Source organism: Rattus norvegicus, chromosome 7 (genome assembly GCF_021556685.1).
Source record: "Rattus norvegicus strain SHRSP/BbbUtx chromosome 7, alternate assembly SHRSP_T2T, whole genome shotgun sequence".
Taxonomy (NCBI): domain Eukaryota; kingdom Metazoa; phylum Chordata; class Mammalia; order Rodentia; family Muridae; genus Rattus; species Rattus norvegicus.
In genome coordinates, this window is record NC_141540.1 from 75,148,944 (window position 1) to 75,167,572 (window position 18,629).

Sequence of the window (18,629 nt, forward strand, 5' to 3'; positions counted from 1 at the left end):
TCTGTAGTTGGCATACTTGGTATCTTGACTACATTTTGTACATCTAATAGATTTTGATTAATTTCTTTAGACTTTTGAAGATAATTGGGTAAATGTATACCTCCTCCCTTTGCAAAAAAAAAAAAAAAAAGCATAGGGCTCCCAAGCACCACCTGACTTCAGTCCTGCTGTCCTTAGGCTGAAGGGAGGCTGGGAGACAGAGTTTGCTGGAGCTGAAGTTAGCCTCTTCCTGAAGGGCAGACAAGTGACCTTTGTTTGGCCTAGGGTCTCCACCCCTAGCCCCATACCTTGTACTGGGCAATGTGGTCTTTCTTCCTCAGCCAAGAACAGAGGAGCCCTTATAGTAGAGTGTCTCCTTGATCCAGGAGAGTCAGTTGAGGAGGGAGGGAGTCTTACCTGAGGGCAGCATTGTTTGCTTGGTACGTGGTCCTCGGATGTACGTATGAGAAAATTACTTAAGGATGGTTATAGTGGAGCCAAAAAGCAGTTTCTAGTTCAGGCTGTTGTGGAAATAAAAGTTATAATTTCCTTTGGTAATGGATTGCAACATGGAAAACGAACCTTTTCTTCCCCAAAGTTGCTTTGGTCAGAGTGTTTTATCACAGCAGCAGAAAGGCAGCAAGGATATTAACCCCACAGGTCTCCATGGGCAGAGCGCAGCATGGGGAAGGTGGATTTGGAGAGGTGAAGAAGAATCATCTTGTGGCTGTGTATTCTGGCTAACCAGTCTTGACCTGGAGCCCCGCTCCGTACTCTGCCTACAAGAGCACTAAGATCCTAAAAAGCCTGGTACTGCAGTATGCGCCTGTTGTGAACTTGCTGCGTGTATTAAACTCATTTTCCTCTCAGGAAGGGTTTCTCTTAAGATCTACAGAACCTACAGACTGCTTGATAGCTTTGTGCTCTTAAGTTTGCTAGCAGCCAGTTGAGAAATAGAATAGCTCTGGATTCTAACATTTGCCTCACATGGCCTCACACCAAAGCCTCGCTGACATGCCTTATGATTGTTGCTGGTCAAATGTTAATGTTTTTGAAGTCTGAATGTGGCTTTTAAAAAAATTATCAGGGGCTGGAGAGATGGCTCAGCAGTTAAGAGCACTGACTGCTTTACCAGAGGTCCTGAGTTCAAATCCCAGCAACCACGTGGTGGCTCACAACCGTCTGTAATGGGATCCAGTGCTGTCTGGAGACAGTGACAGTGTACTCACATACATGCAATAAATAAATCTTTTAAAAAGAATTATCAGATTCAGTGTAGGATTTTTGACCATTTCCCCCTATTATCTGTTTTTCTGTCTGTCTGCCTACCTACCTGCTCAGTTTAATTAATTCATTCATTAATTAAAATGATGGGGGAGAAGTTGATTCCAGGGCCAGGACCATGTAGCACATACTGGATAAACATCACAGAGCTCTATAGTCCCAGCCCTTTTGTTTCTGCTTGTTTTGTTGGAAATAGGTTGTTGGTAAGTCACCCCAGCAGCCTCCCACTGGCAGACCTTCCTGTCTGAGCCTCCAAAGTAGCTGGGATTAGAACTCATTGATAGCACCAGGCCCATGTTCCTCCAGAACTCCATGTTGAAAAGATCCAGACATATCAGAAAAGTAGAGTGTATGTATACTTCTTAATGCGTTTGCTGTTCCCCTTCGCTTGCTTGCTTTTTGCTTTATTTCTGAAGAATGGTTTCTACTCTTGGCCCCCAGGCTGACCTGGAGCTTTGGTGAACCTTCTGCCTTAGCCTCCATCATTTCTTTGCTTTCTCCATTGATTTGCCACGTTTTCCACATTGCTGTAATCTGCCTGTTTGGTTTGGAAGGAGTTCTATTCATGACATAGCATACATTTATGGCGCAGGTTTGCTTCAAGTTTACCATGCCAATTACCATGTCAAAGAAAGTTATCCAGACACTTGCTAAGGGTGGGACAGACCTTAATTCAAGAGGAAAGGCAGAGCCCGGCATGGTGGTACGGGCTTGTAGTCACGACCTGGGGAGGCTGAGACAGGAGTGTGAGTTTCAGGCCAACTCGGACTAAATAGTAAGACCTTGTTTCAGTTGTACAAGTGAGCTCTGCAGTCACATGGGACTTAGGAGGAGCCCCTGCAGCCGGACTTGAGCCTGGGTTTTCTGGTCTTCACTGTGGCATTGGAGGGCTTTCCACTTTGTTCCAAGTTGTGACATACTGTTGGAAGTTCAGCTGGAAATAGTTCCTGCACTTTGTGATGACCAATACTGTTTTCATGAGCAGTGCCAGCAATGTGGCCAGAAGTTAGAGAAGCGCTAGATGTAAATGGAGTTGGCTGAAATCCTTTTGCAGAGTAAACAGTCCCCGAGCGGGGGGCACAGAATTAGATGACTGGACACAGGCATTTCAGGTAGCCTTTATGCACCTTGTCTGTCTCGGTGACCCCTTTGGATTCAGGAAACGTCTTCTAATTATGCCCCCTCTACCTGTGGTGCAGCTTCTCAAAGTAAAAACTGCAGTATTAAAGCAGGAATTTAATTCAGAAAACAGTGTGATAACAGTGTGCTCTGATTTTGGGGTGAGGAAGTTACTATCCTAGCACTGGCCAGAGCTGTTGGTCATAAAATCCCCTCTTACTCATCGTGTTAACTGGCTGTTGGCTTTTCATGCTAGGATTGGACCCAGGGCTTTGCATTAGGCAAGCATTCTACTGCTGAGCTGTCCTGTGAGTCTCAGGAATGAAGTGCTTTAATTCCTAAATAAATAACCTTTATTTACTGTGTGTACTGTGTTATTTCTGTGGGGTTGGCAGCTGCTTTGCAGGTGGTAGCCCATTTTCATCCTACCTGTTCTGTGTTCTGGTTTACAGTTTGGGCCTGCACAAGCTGCTTTCCTGTCTTAGTTAGGGATTCAGTGCTGTGAAGAGACACCATGACCGAGGCACCTCTTTTTTTTTTTTCCCGGAGCTGGGGACTGAACTCAGGGCCTTGAGCTTGCTAGGCAAGTGCTCTACCACTGAGCTAAATCCCCAACCGAGGCAACTCTTATAAGGACAACATTTAATTGGGGCTGGCTTACAGGTTCAGAGGTTCAGTCCATTATCATCAGGCAGGAGCATGACAACATCCAGACAGGCATGGTGCAGGAGGAGCTGAGAGTTCCACATCTTCTGAAGGCTGCAGGAGGAAGACTAGTTTCCAGGCAGCTAGGATAAGATTCTTAAAGCCCATGCTCACAGTGATACACCTACTCCAACAGGGCCACACCCTCTAACAGTGCCACTCCCTGGGCCAAGCATATACAAACCACCACACTTCTGAGCTTGGGATGTACAGAAGAGCTGGTAGAAGTCCGTATAGAAATAGGATTTCTAAAATGTCCTCACCTCTCATTGTTCGTGAGAAGCCGACAGAGTATTCATTTTATGGATTTTATTTGAACCTTTTAAATTTCTTTGGGTTTTATATTCTTGGATAAAGATATAAATCATGAAATTTGAGATTGTGACTAGTTCTGGAGTGTGCCACTCAGTCCTTATAAAGCCTTGTATAGTGCACGTTAATATTTTCATGTCTTGAGCAAACCTCTGAGTTTATTTGCTTGTATACATTTATTATCTATCTCTCTAAAGATCTTTGAAATAGTCAGAGACTACCCTATAATGGCCTGGTTTTCATAAATTGCTTTTTTTTCTTATTAAATAAACAGAATGTTTCTCCCCCTCCTCATCCCCTCGTCCCCTTTCCTCTCCTCCTCTCCTTTCCTCCAGTTCAGGGCATTTGAGTTCATTATGGGCAACTCAGCAGGGATTGGGGACACGGTTACATGCTCTAAGGGGCCTTTCTCCTAGTTTTGTATTAGGGACTGCAGCCTACGTGAGGGCCTTCCTTCTTATTTAGCCTTCCAGAAACTCTCTCATGGACGCGGAAGAGATGTGCTTGACTAGTCAGGCCCGTCTTGATCCAGTCGATCCAGTCAAGGTGGCAATTAATGTTAACCACTGTGGCAGAATTAGTCACAGCCCAGCCTCTGCTCTCAGAATATCCCCAAACCCTCATTTCATCTTCTGTTCACAAAGAACAGCATCCTCCTCAGCCAGGAAGAATAAAGCCTCTCTTAAAAACCATCGAGTAGAACTACTTTGCTGCCTTCTCAGCATGGAGCTGGCAGCTTAGTTACACCTAAAGACACAGGCTTCCTGAAGAAAGACTTGTTCCCCTTGTGCCTTCCATGTACAAGTGTCGTTCCCGATCAACATCGTTCAGTGGTTAATCCTGGTGTTTTGTTGTTGCTTTTCATAGTGTGACATAGAAAATGATACATTCATAAAAACCAGATTAATTGTAACTATTGAGTTCAGTATAAATGTCACTGAGATATTTCATATTCTCTGAACTGCGTCTGGAGGACTGGAGTGTGTGTTCCTCCCAACACCAGTCTGCTGCTGCCAGAGGAGGCATGCCTCATGGATTTCTCACCAATGGTGGCAGCCAACAATGTACTGTCCTTTTATCTGGGGAGAAACTGGCAATAACCATGGCAATGAGAATAAGATTAATAATGGTGCGTGCTGAGGGAGGGCACAGTGGTTGGAAGGGTGGGAACTACATCAGCTTTGGGTGCTGAGGGAAACCTTCCCAAAGGTGAGTTACCTGGGCCCACCTTCGTCACTAAAATGGAGCTTTGATCATACTAAAAATGAAGAAAACTGCAGACATAAGACCTAGCGGTTAGTGTTTGATCCTGGTTAGGTGCCATAGACGGCCAGGGTGATGAAGTGAGATGAAGATGAGAGGTCGCTTTAGAGTGAAGTGGACATTAGCATCTTGAACAGAAACAGATTTTTAACTTTGAGTGAGTAAGGCTAAGGTATCAGAGTTTTAATTTGTGACTTATGTGTGCACTTATAAAGTGCAGAGACACCTGTGTGGTAGGTACAGGGTGACCGACTTAGTGAGGACCAGAGGCCTCCTTTGGTTTCTGTAGCCAGCACCTCTGCCATTTGCAATCATGTAGTCAGTCAGGTAGGATTTAGTGAGAACATCACCTGGCATGTGTTGGCTCTGGTTGATGTACCGTAAAGTCTTCACCTATAGTTGGTTTATAAACAAAAGGAAGAGGAACTCATCCATGTTCAGTAGTGGCTCTAACTGTCTCTCCCCACCCCCTTTTTCTGACCTTGTGCTAGACATGTGCATTGCTATCGCGATCTCTCTCCTCATGATCCTGATCTGTGCCATGGCTACCTACGGTGCATACAAGGTAAGTGGCTGTGGTGAGGTGAGCGCCAGGCCCTTCTGCAGGCTCCTCCACCAGAGCAGTGCTTTTCAGCCTTCCTCATGCTTCGACCCTTTGATAGAGTGCCTCAGAGCATCATGACCTCCAACCATAAAATGTTTTTTAAAAAGATTTATTATGGAGTTGGGGATTTAGCTCAGTGGTAGAGCGCTTGCCTAGCAAGTGCAAGGCCCTGGGTTCTGTCCCCAGCTCTGAAAAAAAAGAAAAGAAAAGAAAAAAAGATTTATTATATGCACAGTGTTCTGCGTATATATCTGCATGTCAGAAGAGGGCACCAGATCCCATTACAGGTGGTTGTGAGCCACCATGTGGTTGCTGGGATTTGAACTCAGGTCCTCTGGAAGAGCAGTCAGTGCTCTTAACTGCTGAGCCATATCACCAGCCCAATTATTTCATTTTTGTTATCTCATAACAATAATTTTGTTAACTGTTATGAATCGTAATATAAATATCCGTGTTTTCAAATGGTTGTGAGCAACCCCTGTGAAACAGTTGTTCAACTTCCAAAGGGGTTGCCACCCACAGGTTGGGAAGCACTGCTGTGGCATAATCTAAGGTTGTCTTTGCTGAGTGTGGAGTCATTCAGTTTTCTGCAGGAGCCTTCAGAAATCTCTTACTCACACATGGTATTAGAAAAACTGGTAAAACTGACATTATTATGAACACTCGGTTTTTTTTTTTTTAAGAGCTATTTATTTTATGTATGTGAGTGCTCTATCTGCATGGGTGTCTGCACACCAGAAGAGGGCATCAGATCCCATTATGATAGAGTGAGCCACCATGTGGTTGCTGGGGGTGGAACTCTGGACCTCTGGAAGAGCAGATAGTGCTCTCACCTGAGACGTTTCTCCAGGCTCCCGGTACTGCTGTGTCTTGACAGCTTCGGCTTGGCACGCCAGTTGCCATCCTGGCCTGGTTACTGACTGCCAGTTCCCCCAGGTCCCTCCGTATTGATGAACCCAGTGTCTTGTTATATCCAGCAGACTAACATTTCTTTGTTCTTACTTTTAGCAACACGCTGCCTGGATCATCCCGTTCTTCTGTTACCAGATCTTTGATTTCGCCCTGAATACTTTGGTTGCAATCACCGTGCTTGTCTACCCCAACTCCATTCAGGAGTACATAAGACAGCTGGTAGGTGGTCCTTCCACCACGTTCGCAGTCGATGGTGTCTTTCCTCTGCTGGCTTGTGGGAGGCAGGGAACTGCTGTGGGGTTCTCTCCAGACTTAGGTCGCCAGAGCTCCCTCTCTTCCTGACTCCTGTTAAGCCCTCTATGGACATCTGAGTAGTATTGGTGGCTGCTGTCAAGGAGCATCTAACAGCATCAGATGGAGTAGTTATGGGCCCTTGCACTTTTTAATCTTGGATTTTTAAATTATGAATGTGTCAGAAAGTATAATTTCCTTAAAATTGTTTAAATGACAAAACATTCACTCTTGGGGGGGGTCAGAATTGTGTTGTTTTTGTTCTTGTTTTGTTTCTTGAGACAAGGTTTCTCTGTGTAACCCTGACTGTCCTGGAACTCACCCTGTAGTCCAGGCTGACCTTGAACTCACAGAGATTCACCTGCCTCTGCCTCCCAGGTGCTGGGGTTAGAGGTGTGAGCCACCACTGCCCAGCAAATGTTCGCTCTTGAAGGTTCTCTTTGTATGATTTTGTTTTATTTTGTTTTTTAAATGTGGCATTAGGGATTAAACCCAGGGCCTGCCACATGTGAGATAAGCACTTTACTGCTGAGCTGTATCCTGGTTTTAGAATTTCATTTTGAGACCAGGTCTTGCTGAGTTACCCAGCTTGACCTCCTACCCCAGCCTGCTCCCTGTCCCCTTGGGTTACAACTGCCAGTGTGCTCATTTCTTGTGGCCTCTGTAGCCGTCTCTGAGCTCGGGTAAAGACTACAAGAGGCGAGGCTACAGTATGGATGCACGAGGCATTGGGAACTGGGTGGTCCAGTGGAAAGGATGGCTGAGGGGTACAGGGAGGAGGGAGTGAGGAGAGAAGCTTGTAGTCTTGCTGACAGTCCTGCTCTGACCTGTCCCACCACAGACAGCCCCAAAGTTTTGCTCCTTAGAAATGTCTACATTGCCATTCTTGTCATTACTGTTTGAAGAGCCAGGGGGACCATGCTTTGGTGGGCAATCGTGTCTTAAAAAGTTCCACATGCCAGTTTTGTACTCCTGGGAGACAGTAGAACATGAAGGGGCCTGATCTGTGATGGGCAGGTAGAGCCTCTAGCCTCTGTGTTGGTCTGCTTCCTGGACTCCTCGGGTCATGCTGCAAGAGAGGAAGAAACTTAGTCCCAACAGGCTTATCGTGTACGGGACGGGGCTGGTGGTGACAGCAAGGACACATAAAGACGGGGCGGTAACTGCCCTGTGCTGTGCAGTGGTGCGCCGTGAGCCCCAGTCCATAGACTGCAGAGACTGACATAGAGCCACACAGGTCATTCAGCAGCTTCGTTTGACCCTACCTTGTCTGCTGCTCTCCATTCATTCACCTCAGAACCCCACGTGGTACAACGGCAGCATTATAATACTGTAAAAAAAAAATAGCTTTCACTCTTATTTGTAATGACAAACCAAATACTAGAAGTGAGATATTTCAGGAAGCCGGGTGAGGTGGCAGAAGTTCAAGGTCAGGAGTTAAAGGTCATCCTTATGTACATAGCGAATTTGAGGCCAGCCTAGGTTACTTGTGATCCTGTCTTGTCTTCCAAATACCCCTCCAAAAACCATTCTGTATCATTTAATAACCATTCTGAGCAGGGCATGTGGTGCATGCCTGTAACCCTAGCACCTAGGAGGCTGGGGAAAGTCCGCGGTCAGCCCGAGCTACTCAGAACCTGCTTTCACAAAACAAGCAAACCTCAGATTCGTCTGAGCTGCAGTAGCAAATCGTGCACATTATCAGCAGTGCCTAGAGACGGCAGTGAAGGGACTGTTCACAGTCCCTGATGGCCACTGCTGACGTCTTGGAATGCAGTGGGTTAGAAAGGCCATCATCTGAGAAGGCTGCAGGCAAGCCCAAGCTGCAAAACACAGTTAAAGTAATTCATCAATCCTTGTTTACAAAACAAAACAAACATGTAAGAGTTTGCTATCTAGAAAGATGTGCCATTAGCAAATATTTTCATTTTAGTGGGTTTCTCCTCCTTGTCCTGCACACAGCCTTTAGAATTTCCAGAACCTGACGAAAATAAGAAAACACTATCATGGCAAACCCAGGAGTGTACAAAGCACCACACAGGTGGGTCCCCGAGGTACAGTGGAGGGTGGAGTGGCGCTGCACACCTGATTGTGTCTGTCTGCCCTTGACTTCCCTTCTCTGGAATTACCGCCAGGTTAGGACAGTGTTGGTTTTCCCTAACTCACCGGTTGAAGCATCTGTCCCAAATAACAGTCACCAGTCTCTGGTGTGCTCTGCTGCCTGTGGCATTCATCTTGAAAGGTAAATGAGGTTTGCTAATGGGTCCCCTTTCTCTTCCAGCCCCCCAGCTTTCCCTACAGAGATGACATAATGTCAGTGAACCCTACCTGTTTGGTCCTTGTCATCCTTCTCTTCATAGGCATTATTTTGACATTTAAGGTAAGCATAAATATTCTCTTTATGGGCTAAATATTAAATGTATCCCTGAGTGCCAGAGGGATAAGCAAAATGGCTAGTTCATTGCCTCTTGATTTCCTAACATTACGATTTATTCTGTTGTCTGTGTGAGAAATACTAATCTGCGTTCCATAGGCCAGTCAAGGAGACACGGTTCAGTGGTCAAGAGTACTTGTGCTTTTCCAGAGGACCCAAGTTCTGTTCCCAGCACCCACATGGTAGCTCACAGTCATCTATAACTCTAGTTCCAGGGGATCTGACTGACATCCTCTTCTGATGTCTGTGGCACCAGGCATGTAAACAGTGCACAGATGTACATACAGACAAAACATCCATACATATAAAATAAGAAAACAACAGAATGTATTTGGGAACAGATTAAGGTCATATAGAACATAGAGTGCAGCACTGCGACGTGCGTGCATTACATGTTCCGAGTGCTTCTTAGTATTAATGTCTCAAAGCTAGATACAAGTATTTCAGTAAACATAACACATGGAGTTTCAATAAAACTACAATGCCTGTCACAGAATACAACCAGTCAACACATGGGCTGATGACATGGCTTAGCGGGTAGAGGTCCTTGCCACAAAGGCCGGTGAACTGATCCGATTTCAGTTCCTGGAATCCACATACATGGAGGGAGAGAACCAGCTCCCAGAAGCTCATGTCTACGCACATGAGCACACGCACACACTCTCTAAATAAGTAAATGTTATTGAAAGAACTGTGAGTTGGTTTAGTGCATAGGTGTGTGCAGCTGCAGCCCCAGCCCTGCACGTGCTCTATCTTACGTTTCCGTGTAGCCCTGGCTGCCCTGGAACTCGGTCTGTGTAAATCAGGCCTGCCTCTGCCCCCCAAGTGCTGCTACCGACGGTGTGTGCTGCCGTGCCATTTAGCACATTTTTTACTACATCAGTGCGTGCCTTGTTTGCGTTGGTCTTCATGGGGATTCTCCCACCCATTGGGCCGCTGCCTTGGTTTCTAGAACTGTGATGGAGACCATGGCCAGAGGCAGCTTGCAGGAAGAAATGGTTTGTTTGCTTCACATTCCAGGGTCAGATCTGATGCTGGGAGGAGCTGGGGCAGAGACCATGCAGGGACACTGCATGCTGCCTTTCTCGGGCGCTTGGCTCAGCCCCTTTTCATACCATCCAAGTCCCAGGGGAGGCACCGCCCACACCAGTTACTGCTTAGGAAAAGAATGCCCCCCAGTCTCGCCTCCAGGCCAACCCGATGGAGGCCTTTTTCCCAGTCAGGCTCCCTCTTCATAGATGACCTGACTGCATCAGGCCGGTAACTCTCACCAGGACAGTTGCAGTGGTGTCCTGCTGTGTGACATACCTCAGATCCCTCCATCGCAGGACAGGTATCCAGCTGCCCTCCACCTCGGCTACAGTGAACAATGCTGCTCTCACATCCCTGCAATAAAGTTTAGGGACATAAACGTCCTTAGGGTAGGATTACCGAATCCTGTGGTAACTTGATTGAAACCTGGGTACCATCTGACATCATTACTAACCGTGTGTGCATTTTCTATTTTCTTTCTCTCTTGAACCTTTTTTTAGTCAAAGAATTTTAAAATTAGGGAGGGATTTTGAAATAATTAATCCAATTAAACTAATCCAATTAAAGATGGTCGGAGCAAGAGCATAGAGTTTCTGATCCAACATCTCATGTATCACTTCTAGCACATGTTCTTCTGGGTGTTAACACTGTTAGATGCTTCATTTTGACAGTGGTTTAATACAATCGGATGATCCTGTAGAATAGAAGATTGGAAAAGTGCATGCCTGTAATTAATTGTAGGCATATGTTTTGGCTACTTTATTGGGTTCTTATATCTGCCGTCTCTACTACAACCCCACCTCCACCGACCCAATACTGGATAAGAGAGAAAGGTTAGAGGGGAAAGGAGGCATAGACCTTCAGACCACCTCCTGCCGATTAGGGGGTTCGAATTCCAGTCTTAGAATATTTCCAACCAGCAGACAGAATTCCAGCACTACGAGAAGCAACAAATGCAGTAGTAGCAAGAACCAGTAGCAGCAGGGGAAGCTCTCACATTTATACCCTCTCATCTCCAGTCCCCAGAATTCCAAATACAAGCTGTGTGCAGCTGACAAAAATCATGTCCCTCCTATTGCACTAGGAAATTATAGTTAGGGGTGTAGACAGACAATCTGAAGCAGCCCCATATCCCACACCTGGGATTAAAACAAAAACAAAGTCACATAACATTACTGGGTTATTTAAGAAACCAAAATTATTACTACATGTAATACTGGAAATCAGAGTGCTAAGCAGGAGGAACTGGAGGGAGGCTGGGCTACACATCGAGTTTGGCTTAACCTCTTGCCAAAGAATAGGCAACACAGTGAGTGGTGAGATGGTTTAGTAAATTTGACCAGAGTCTGTAGCCATTGTCCCTTTGAACTGCTCACTTCTGGTGAGTCCCATCCTTAACCCCCACCACCCAGCACCAGTACCATCCTGTGGTGTACTGTGACAGACAGAACAAGGCTGTGGCGGTGCACCCCGTGTAAGTGCATGAGGTTCAGTAACATTGACATGTCTATGTAATGAAGCCTTCGTAGCGTGACTTCACAGTGCTCCAAGGTTTAAAACCCGGTAACTGTTACTTGCAGGGCTACTTGATCAGCTGTGTTTGGAGCTGCTACAGGTACATCAATGGCAGGAACTCCTCTGATGTTCTGGTTTACGTTACCAGCAACGATACCACGGTAAGTATGTTGCCCCCAAAGAGGAGGCCTCCTCCACCCTCTACTGCATGGTGGCACCTAATGTTTTAGTGTTTCACTTCCTGCTCCATTTGAGACATGTTTTTTCTCTATGTAGCCCTGGCTGTCTTAGAACTCACTCTGTAGACCAGGCTGACCTGGGCCTCACTGAGATCCGCCTGCCTTTGCCTCTGAGTGCTGGGATTAAAAGTGTGTGCCACCACTGCTTGGCCAAGACATATTTGTCATCTGTGTGCTCGCAGAGCACCAGGGTGTAGTTTTTTGTCAGTGTGACAGATAAGTGAAAGAAATGACTTAGGAGGAGAGAGGGATTCTGGTTATTATCTTTTAGACATTTCTGTCGTGTGACAGGACTTGTTCTGTTACCACAGGTTTGTGGTAAGATAAGAATGTCATTGCTGCAGAGCCCGTGGTAGAAGAGGTTGCTCCCAAAGGACTGCCACTTCCTCTAAGCCCCACTAATGCCATCAGATCAGGAACTCAGCAGTTGGTTAATCCATGGGTGAGATCAGAGCCCTGGTTACCCAGCCGCATCAGTGAGCGGACCCACGAGCTGGGGACCCAGTGAGTCTTGGCAGTGAGGGGAGTTCCAGGGTGTTTCACATCCAAACCATAACGTAGATAATAATCGGACCTTGGAAAACAGCAGCAACAAATAAAACAAAGCAAAAACCAAACCAACACCCCCCCCCAAAAAAAACCCCAAAACAAAACAAAACAAAGCAAAACAAAACAAAACACAGCCTGAGGGCTCTGCTCTTCCAGAGTCCCGGGCTCATTTCTTAGCACCACGTGGTGCCTCCCAACCACCGGTAGTTATAGTTGGAGTTGATCTGCCTCTGCCTCTCCACAGGTACTGGTCATCCACATGATACACAGACATAATACGCAGCCAAAACACTAGTACATGAGTAGAATAGACATAAACCATACACAGTGAATAGCCGAGGCTGTCCTATGGAGAACCACATGCATTTTGATAAGTTGTGTAAACTTCTTGTCCTGTACCTATTCTGTATCTCTAGAAAGGGAAGCAGCCACTTTCTCTAACCACTAACATATCACAGTTCACAGGCTAGACCGTCCTTGGCCAGTTGGGGCCTCCTCAATAGCTCGAGGGTGTTCTTGCTCTCTAGTATACCACAGGCTTGTGTTTTTTTGTTTTTTTTTACACCATCCCTGGGGTGTGCCATTTCTCCAAAGAGCCCCATTCTTGGTGCAGAATTAATGCGGAGGCCATAATGTAGTCCCAGAGGGTGGGAACATTCTAAGATTGTTTGGCAAGAGCTAGGGTCTTAATGTTGGCATTCTAATTTAAACCCAAAATGCACCAATGCCTGCCTTAGGTCATCCAGAAGGCGGGGTAATCTAGTTTTCCACAGCACATAACCACATACGTTTCTCCTTTGCCCGTGTCGGTATGGGCATCCACACTGACATAATAACATGTCATGCTTGGCTTTCACTTCCTATTAGTTTTGGGCCAGATGGCTCTTCTCCCAGGCTAAATGAATTCACGTCGACCTTTGTGGAGAGATGCTGGTGTTCTCGTCATAAAGTAAACATGCCTGTCTCCCTTTTCTAAGACAGTGCACATGCTGTGATCCAGATTCTTGCTTTCCCAAGTACTGCACACAGAGAAGACAGGAAAGAGTCGTTAATACTGGACATCCTTCCCAGACCATGTTTAGCCTTGCTTCCATGTCTAGCCAGACCATGATGGGAACACCGGGGGCTGTGGGTGCCTTAGGGAGATGCGCCCTCGCTTTTAGAGCCCCCGTTGGAGGAGTCATGTGGTGGACACGTTCTGTAACATCAGACTGGCTTCCCAGTGCCACGAAAATGCCTGCTGGAGGGAAAGCACATTAAAGGGCTAAATAGATCGTGGCTTTTTTTCATAATTAAACATTGGCAAATTGAAGCGGTTGAAAACGTCATCTGTGCAGCTTTGTTTCACCAACACCACCGAGACCAGGGTCCCAGCAGAGCTTTGCCAAATGTAAAGTATGATACAGAATCGCTGTGGAACCAGGGTTCTTGGAGTCAGTGAGGGAATATTTAGCCAAAACAGCGTCTGAACTTCTGATTCCAGATAAGAGCTTTATAGTCTTCAATATGATAGGAAAGCTCTTCGTATTTTAAAAGGAGACTGTAAGCTGTCATGCCATGCACTGTTGTAGACACTAACTCAGATACTTATGTAAGTCTATTGCTCCGACTGATCGAAATATTCCATATATGAGGCTTTCTTTTTAGTCTGTCTGAATAAGAAAGACCTTCAGTGCATGGTCAGACCATCTCCCTAGTAGCTGTTGCCCAGTAGATTCTCTGACATACTGAAGGTCAGTTAAGGCTGCCATTTGGCCATAAAAATGCCCAGAACTCAGCAGTGGGAGTGACCTTTATGGTGGTCTCAGTGACTTTTCCAGTAATTACAGCACGGTTCCCGCAGGCCTTCTTCCCCCTTTCTTCTTCACCCAGCCCTGCCCCCGGGGCTACTATTCTGATTTTCTTCACTTGGTATACTAGACATAGTTAGAGCAAGTTCTTCACCAGGCTCTGAGTACCTGTCTTAACCATAGAGAGATGAGGGTCTTTGTGATCCGATTGACAGGGAGAAAGATCTTTTGTTGGTCTTGGTTCATTCGTCCCCAAGGAACTAGACAGTCAGAACCTAAAGCATTAACAAGTCTTCATCCTGTAGGTTTTGCAGATGAGTCATAACTAACCTGCCAGACAAGCTTAGGGAAGTCCTTGTTTCCAGGGCAGTTAGAGGGCAAGCTTCAGATGTGTTTTAGCTGGATTCAAGAGCATCTGCTGACCTAGCCATCTCAGTCAACCAAACAGGGTCTTTTATTGTTTGGATGATGGTGTAGCCATTTTTGTGATGTAAGTCACTTCTACAGTGTTGACATGAGATGCCGTGGTCTGTTCGTACATTTCTCAAACATAGCCCCACTGTTGGGTGAAGCATGACTGTAGCTCTCCCCATAACATTTATTATTAACTGATGAAATGAATTCCTTTCTCAGGTTTTATTTATTGCATGTGTGGTATTGTTTGTGCGCACATGTGTGTATGTACACGCCAGAGGCTGACACTGGGCGTCTTCCTCTGCCTTGACTCTCTAGGCAGGCACTTCACTGAGCTGGCTCCTTCTGGGAGAGAACAATGGTGTTTGCGTGTGTGTGGAATTCGTGTTGGACACATATAAAGTAGCCCCCAGTAGTAGTGCGTGCTTGAATGTTCTGGCACTCGGCTACTAACTTCTGCTTGGTAGCAGCAACTTTACACTGAAGTAGGACGTATGGTCTATTCCCTCCCTCCCCCATTTATCATGTCCTGACTGCAGTGTGACCCCTGCCCCGTGAATGGTTAGGGTTTGTTTTTGTTTCATTTTTGTTTTGTTTCCATTCAACTAAATGTCAAAGTGATAACAAATTTGGTGTTAATCACATGACAGTTATTTCTCTTGATGTCCAAGAACTTCATCCCACTTTTCGAAAAAGAGGATGGCCACACCCTCAGTGCTGACAGACATGATAGGAACAGACGGGCAGTCACACGTCACCCATCCTGTCCTTCAGTCAGGACCAGATTCAGCATCATTTAGATATGATGATGCTGAACCCTCAGGAATTTAAACTAGTTCCGTCTGGAGGGCTCTCAAAAGTACTCTGATAGTACTCTTTGAGGTGTCATGTCAAGAATATCTCACAGCCAACAGAACAGTGAGCAAGGGTGTCATCAGCCCCGTGGAGGGAGGGATTCCTCTTGACTTCAGATTGCAAGGCAAAGTCAGTGAGTATTTGAGGAAAGACATCAGTGTTGAAGTTTGTTCAGTGACATGGCATTTGATCCAGGCCTGCCTGATAATGAATATAGCAAGTGTGAGAGCTCTGTTTTGACAGAACATAATTACTCTTCCCGTGATGGAGAATGTTGTGTTGCGTCTCTGAACATTTTGGGGAAATTTGGCCCGAATGTTTCATTTTGTGAGAAATGGAAGACACAAACCCGAATGTGCCGGTTGCTTTCATTTCTCCAGCAGCCCTACTGCGTTCTAAGATTTCTCCAAAGACAGTGGTAGTTGTGGTCCATTAATTCTTCAGTGAGGCTGCAGAACCCATCATTCCATAGTTAATGTTTCTACTGCTGTTCACGGCTTCCACGGGCCATAGGTGACCCTGCGTGATGCATACACACACATGTGTGTGTGCTGGACCTCAGGCCACAGCCACAGGTAGAGAGAGAGCCTGGCCTGAATCCTCTACTCCATCTCCCCGGCCTTCTCCTGTAAGTAGACAGTGGCCAGGCGCCTCCGTCTTCCTGGAAACTGTTCCACTGCCCACCTTCTTTCTCCCTACCGCAAGTGTACACTCACCCTATTATGAGAACGAGTGTTCCCTCTAATGTCTAGTCACTACCTTCTGGCCTTTGGGGAAAGCTTTTTTTTTTTTCCTGGTCTGCACTGTTTTTCCTCCTGTACTTGGTCATCACTTTGTGTTTTGCCTGCTCTGTTGCTAATGTGAGTATCCCCGAGGAGCCGGTCCTTCTGTGGGGAGAGCTCTGCAGAGCTCCTTGCCTCCTGGACCCAAGTGCGTCTCAGGTGTTCTGTCCCTTGAGTGATTTGTGAAACATTTAGGACACAGGGACACCATTAACTGCCCCTCTGAGGAGACAGACACACAAGCTGACAGGAACAGTGGCATGTGGGAGGTGGTGTCAGATGCCTTGCTATGAAGCAGGGCCACTGTTGCCTGTTAATGTGATTGCAGCTAATCCTTGCCACTTGTCTGTCACCTGCTTGCCTGTGAGCTATGCCAGTCAAGTACACTGTAGGGAGGCAGGTTACCTGGTTCTGTGTGCCCTGCAGGGTGTCTAGGTCTGGTTGGCAGTGTCCCTGAGTCTGAGTAGAAAGCACGGACAGCAGCCACAGCACCTGGCTTCTCCTGACATGTCTGCTTCTTGGGCACTGGGGAAACATCTGAGCGGGGTGCTGACAGTAGGTGACCTCTGCTGTGTTCCACCAGGAGAAGCTCTCCACCCAGCAGCTCCAGCCAGCCACACCTCCTTAATCAGATCCTCAGTCCTCCAGGCCCACATTAATCATTTATTCAACTTCCCTTGTTCACATTACTGTGGCTTCTGACTTATGGTTGAGGACTTCTGCCTTAAGGTGCATTTTCTCTGTGGGGAAACCTCAGAGGCACCGTAAAGGATTCCTGTTGTTTGCACCTACAGAGTCCCACCACCAGGTGAACATGAAGCCCCACTCTTGGATGAGGTAACGGTTGCAGCCTGCGGGAGTTACTAGTGGGAAAAAGAAACTGGTTAGTGAGGGTGGGAGTGTCGTCCGGAGTTTTCAGCGCTCCTCGTCTGTTACTGCTTTCCATGCAGTGAATAGCTAGAAACAGTCCTGGTTTATGATTGAAATGTCAGCACAGCTGTCTAACTAAAGCCTACCCTCTCAGGTTCATGCCAAGCACAGGGCTCTGGTCTTCAACAGACGTAAAACCCAAAACTATATAATCTACCTAAGGACATGCCAGTAACAATGTGACTTGTGACCACTCAAGAGTGTGGGTACAGCACTAACCATCACTTGAGGTCAACACTGCATGGTTTCTGTGGTCGGCTTCATGGCTGCCCTTATGCCTTCAGACCAGGAAAACCGTTCTCTCTCCCGTAGTCCTTTACATACACCGTCTGGCTATGAAGACACATGTAAAAGTGGCAGGAAAACAGAGGTGGGAGAAGTCATGCCCCAGTTGCTTCTTTAAGGTTTCAAAGTCTCATACTAAATGTGTCTACTTAGTGAGCCGCTGACGGGAGTACCAGTTACAGGAAGGGGTTTAACTGTGAGCATGTTCAGTTAAAGCCTGACCTCAGACAGAGGGAGTGATGCCTGCTTTTAAACACTGGCTCTGGGCTCTCCTTTCAGGTGCTGTTGCCACCATACGATGATGCCACTGCTGTGACCGGCACTGCCAAGGAGCCACCGCCACCTTACGTGTCTGCCTGAACGTGGTGTGGAGGAGCCCAGAGCGCCAGTCTGAGCCCACAGCTGCTTGATTGACCCTGTGGTTTCACCTCTCCTCCGTGATGAGCTCTTTGAGCCTGTTTGTTGTTAAAATGCCATGTTTTAAAATTTAGATGTTAAGTTGAAGCCTCTGTTGTCTGACGTACCCTGTACCCAAGCACCGAGTAGTAAGGCTGTAGGACTGTTTTGGTAGGAGGGGGCTGTGATGAGTTCTCAGAGTCTTTCTCAAAACTATGTACGGCGTTCCCTGGTCTGGTTTGTACCTGCCTGGCCCCAAAGCCAGGGGGCAGTCATACTTTTCCTCTCCATTCCTTCTGACTGTTTGAAAGTACAAAATAAAAATTAGATCATACTTAAACTATTCCAGAATCCCTAATAAAAACAATATTAATTGTTCTAATTATGTAGTTAGGAGCCCTTATATATGTGATATAAGAATTTCCCTACTATCCCCAAGTTCAGTGATATTCTGAATTTGCTGGTCAAGAATTTTCTTTGGGCTAAATAAGGACTGTGAGGTAATAGGAACAGTGAGGGCAAGGGCTGCCCAGGATGTCTGTTTTGAGCTAGGGCTGATGTGTCTCCCTGTGTGAAAGGGGGACCAGCTTGCTTGGCTCAGAAAAACTCAGACTCACTTTTCCTCAGCGTCCTCCAGCAAATACCTTGCTTTGTCAAGCAGAACCACCCGTGTACGTTTGGGAAAAGGTGTTCACACTCTTTCCTTGCAAGGTACACCCTACTTTGAATTTCTAAGTATGCCTAATCATTTATTAAAGTGTCAAGCAGTCTTCAGAAAGATAAGGAGGCTCGTTCCCATGTGGAATGCTCTAGATTGTCTGAATTGCAAACGATGTTTGTGTCCATGTCTCTGAATGTGAACAACTCTCCTGCTTGTTCATTGCTCAGTGTGCTGTACATGAAGGCTTTGCAATTAAAGTTTGTCTGCATCCAAGAAAA

At 46.4% G+C, this 18,629-nt stretch overlaps 1 protein-coding gene across 1 annotated transcript in view; it reads left to right on the plus strand.

The window, feature by feature from the left end:
• The window catches only part of Laptm4b (lysosomal protein transmembrane 4 beta), a 42,857-nt gene extending 24,228 nt beyond the window's left edge, over nt 1-18,629 (plus strand). The window contains exons 3-7 of the mRNA NM_001013174.1: nt 5,154-5,227; nt 6,275-6,397; nt 8,751-8,849; nt 11,516-11,611; nt 17,574-18,629. Of these exons, the coding sequence (NP_001013192.1) occupies nt 5,154-5,227; nt 6,275-6,397; nt 8,751-8,849; nt 11,516-11,611; nt 17,574-17,654 (473 nt within the window). The 3' untranslated portion in view covers nt 17,655-18,629. The remainder of the gene's footprint in view (nt 1-5,153; nt 5,228-6,274; nt 6,398-8,750; nt 8,850-11,515; nt 11,612-17,573) is intronic.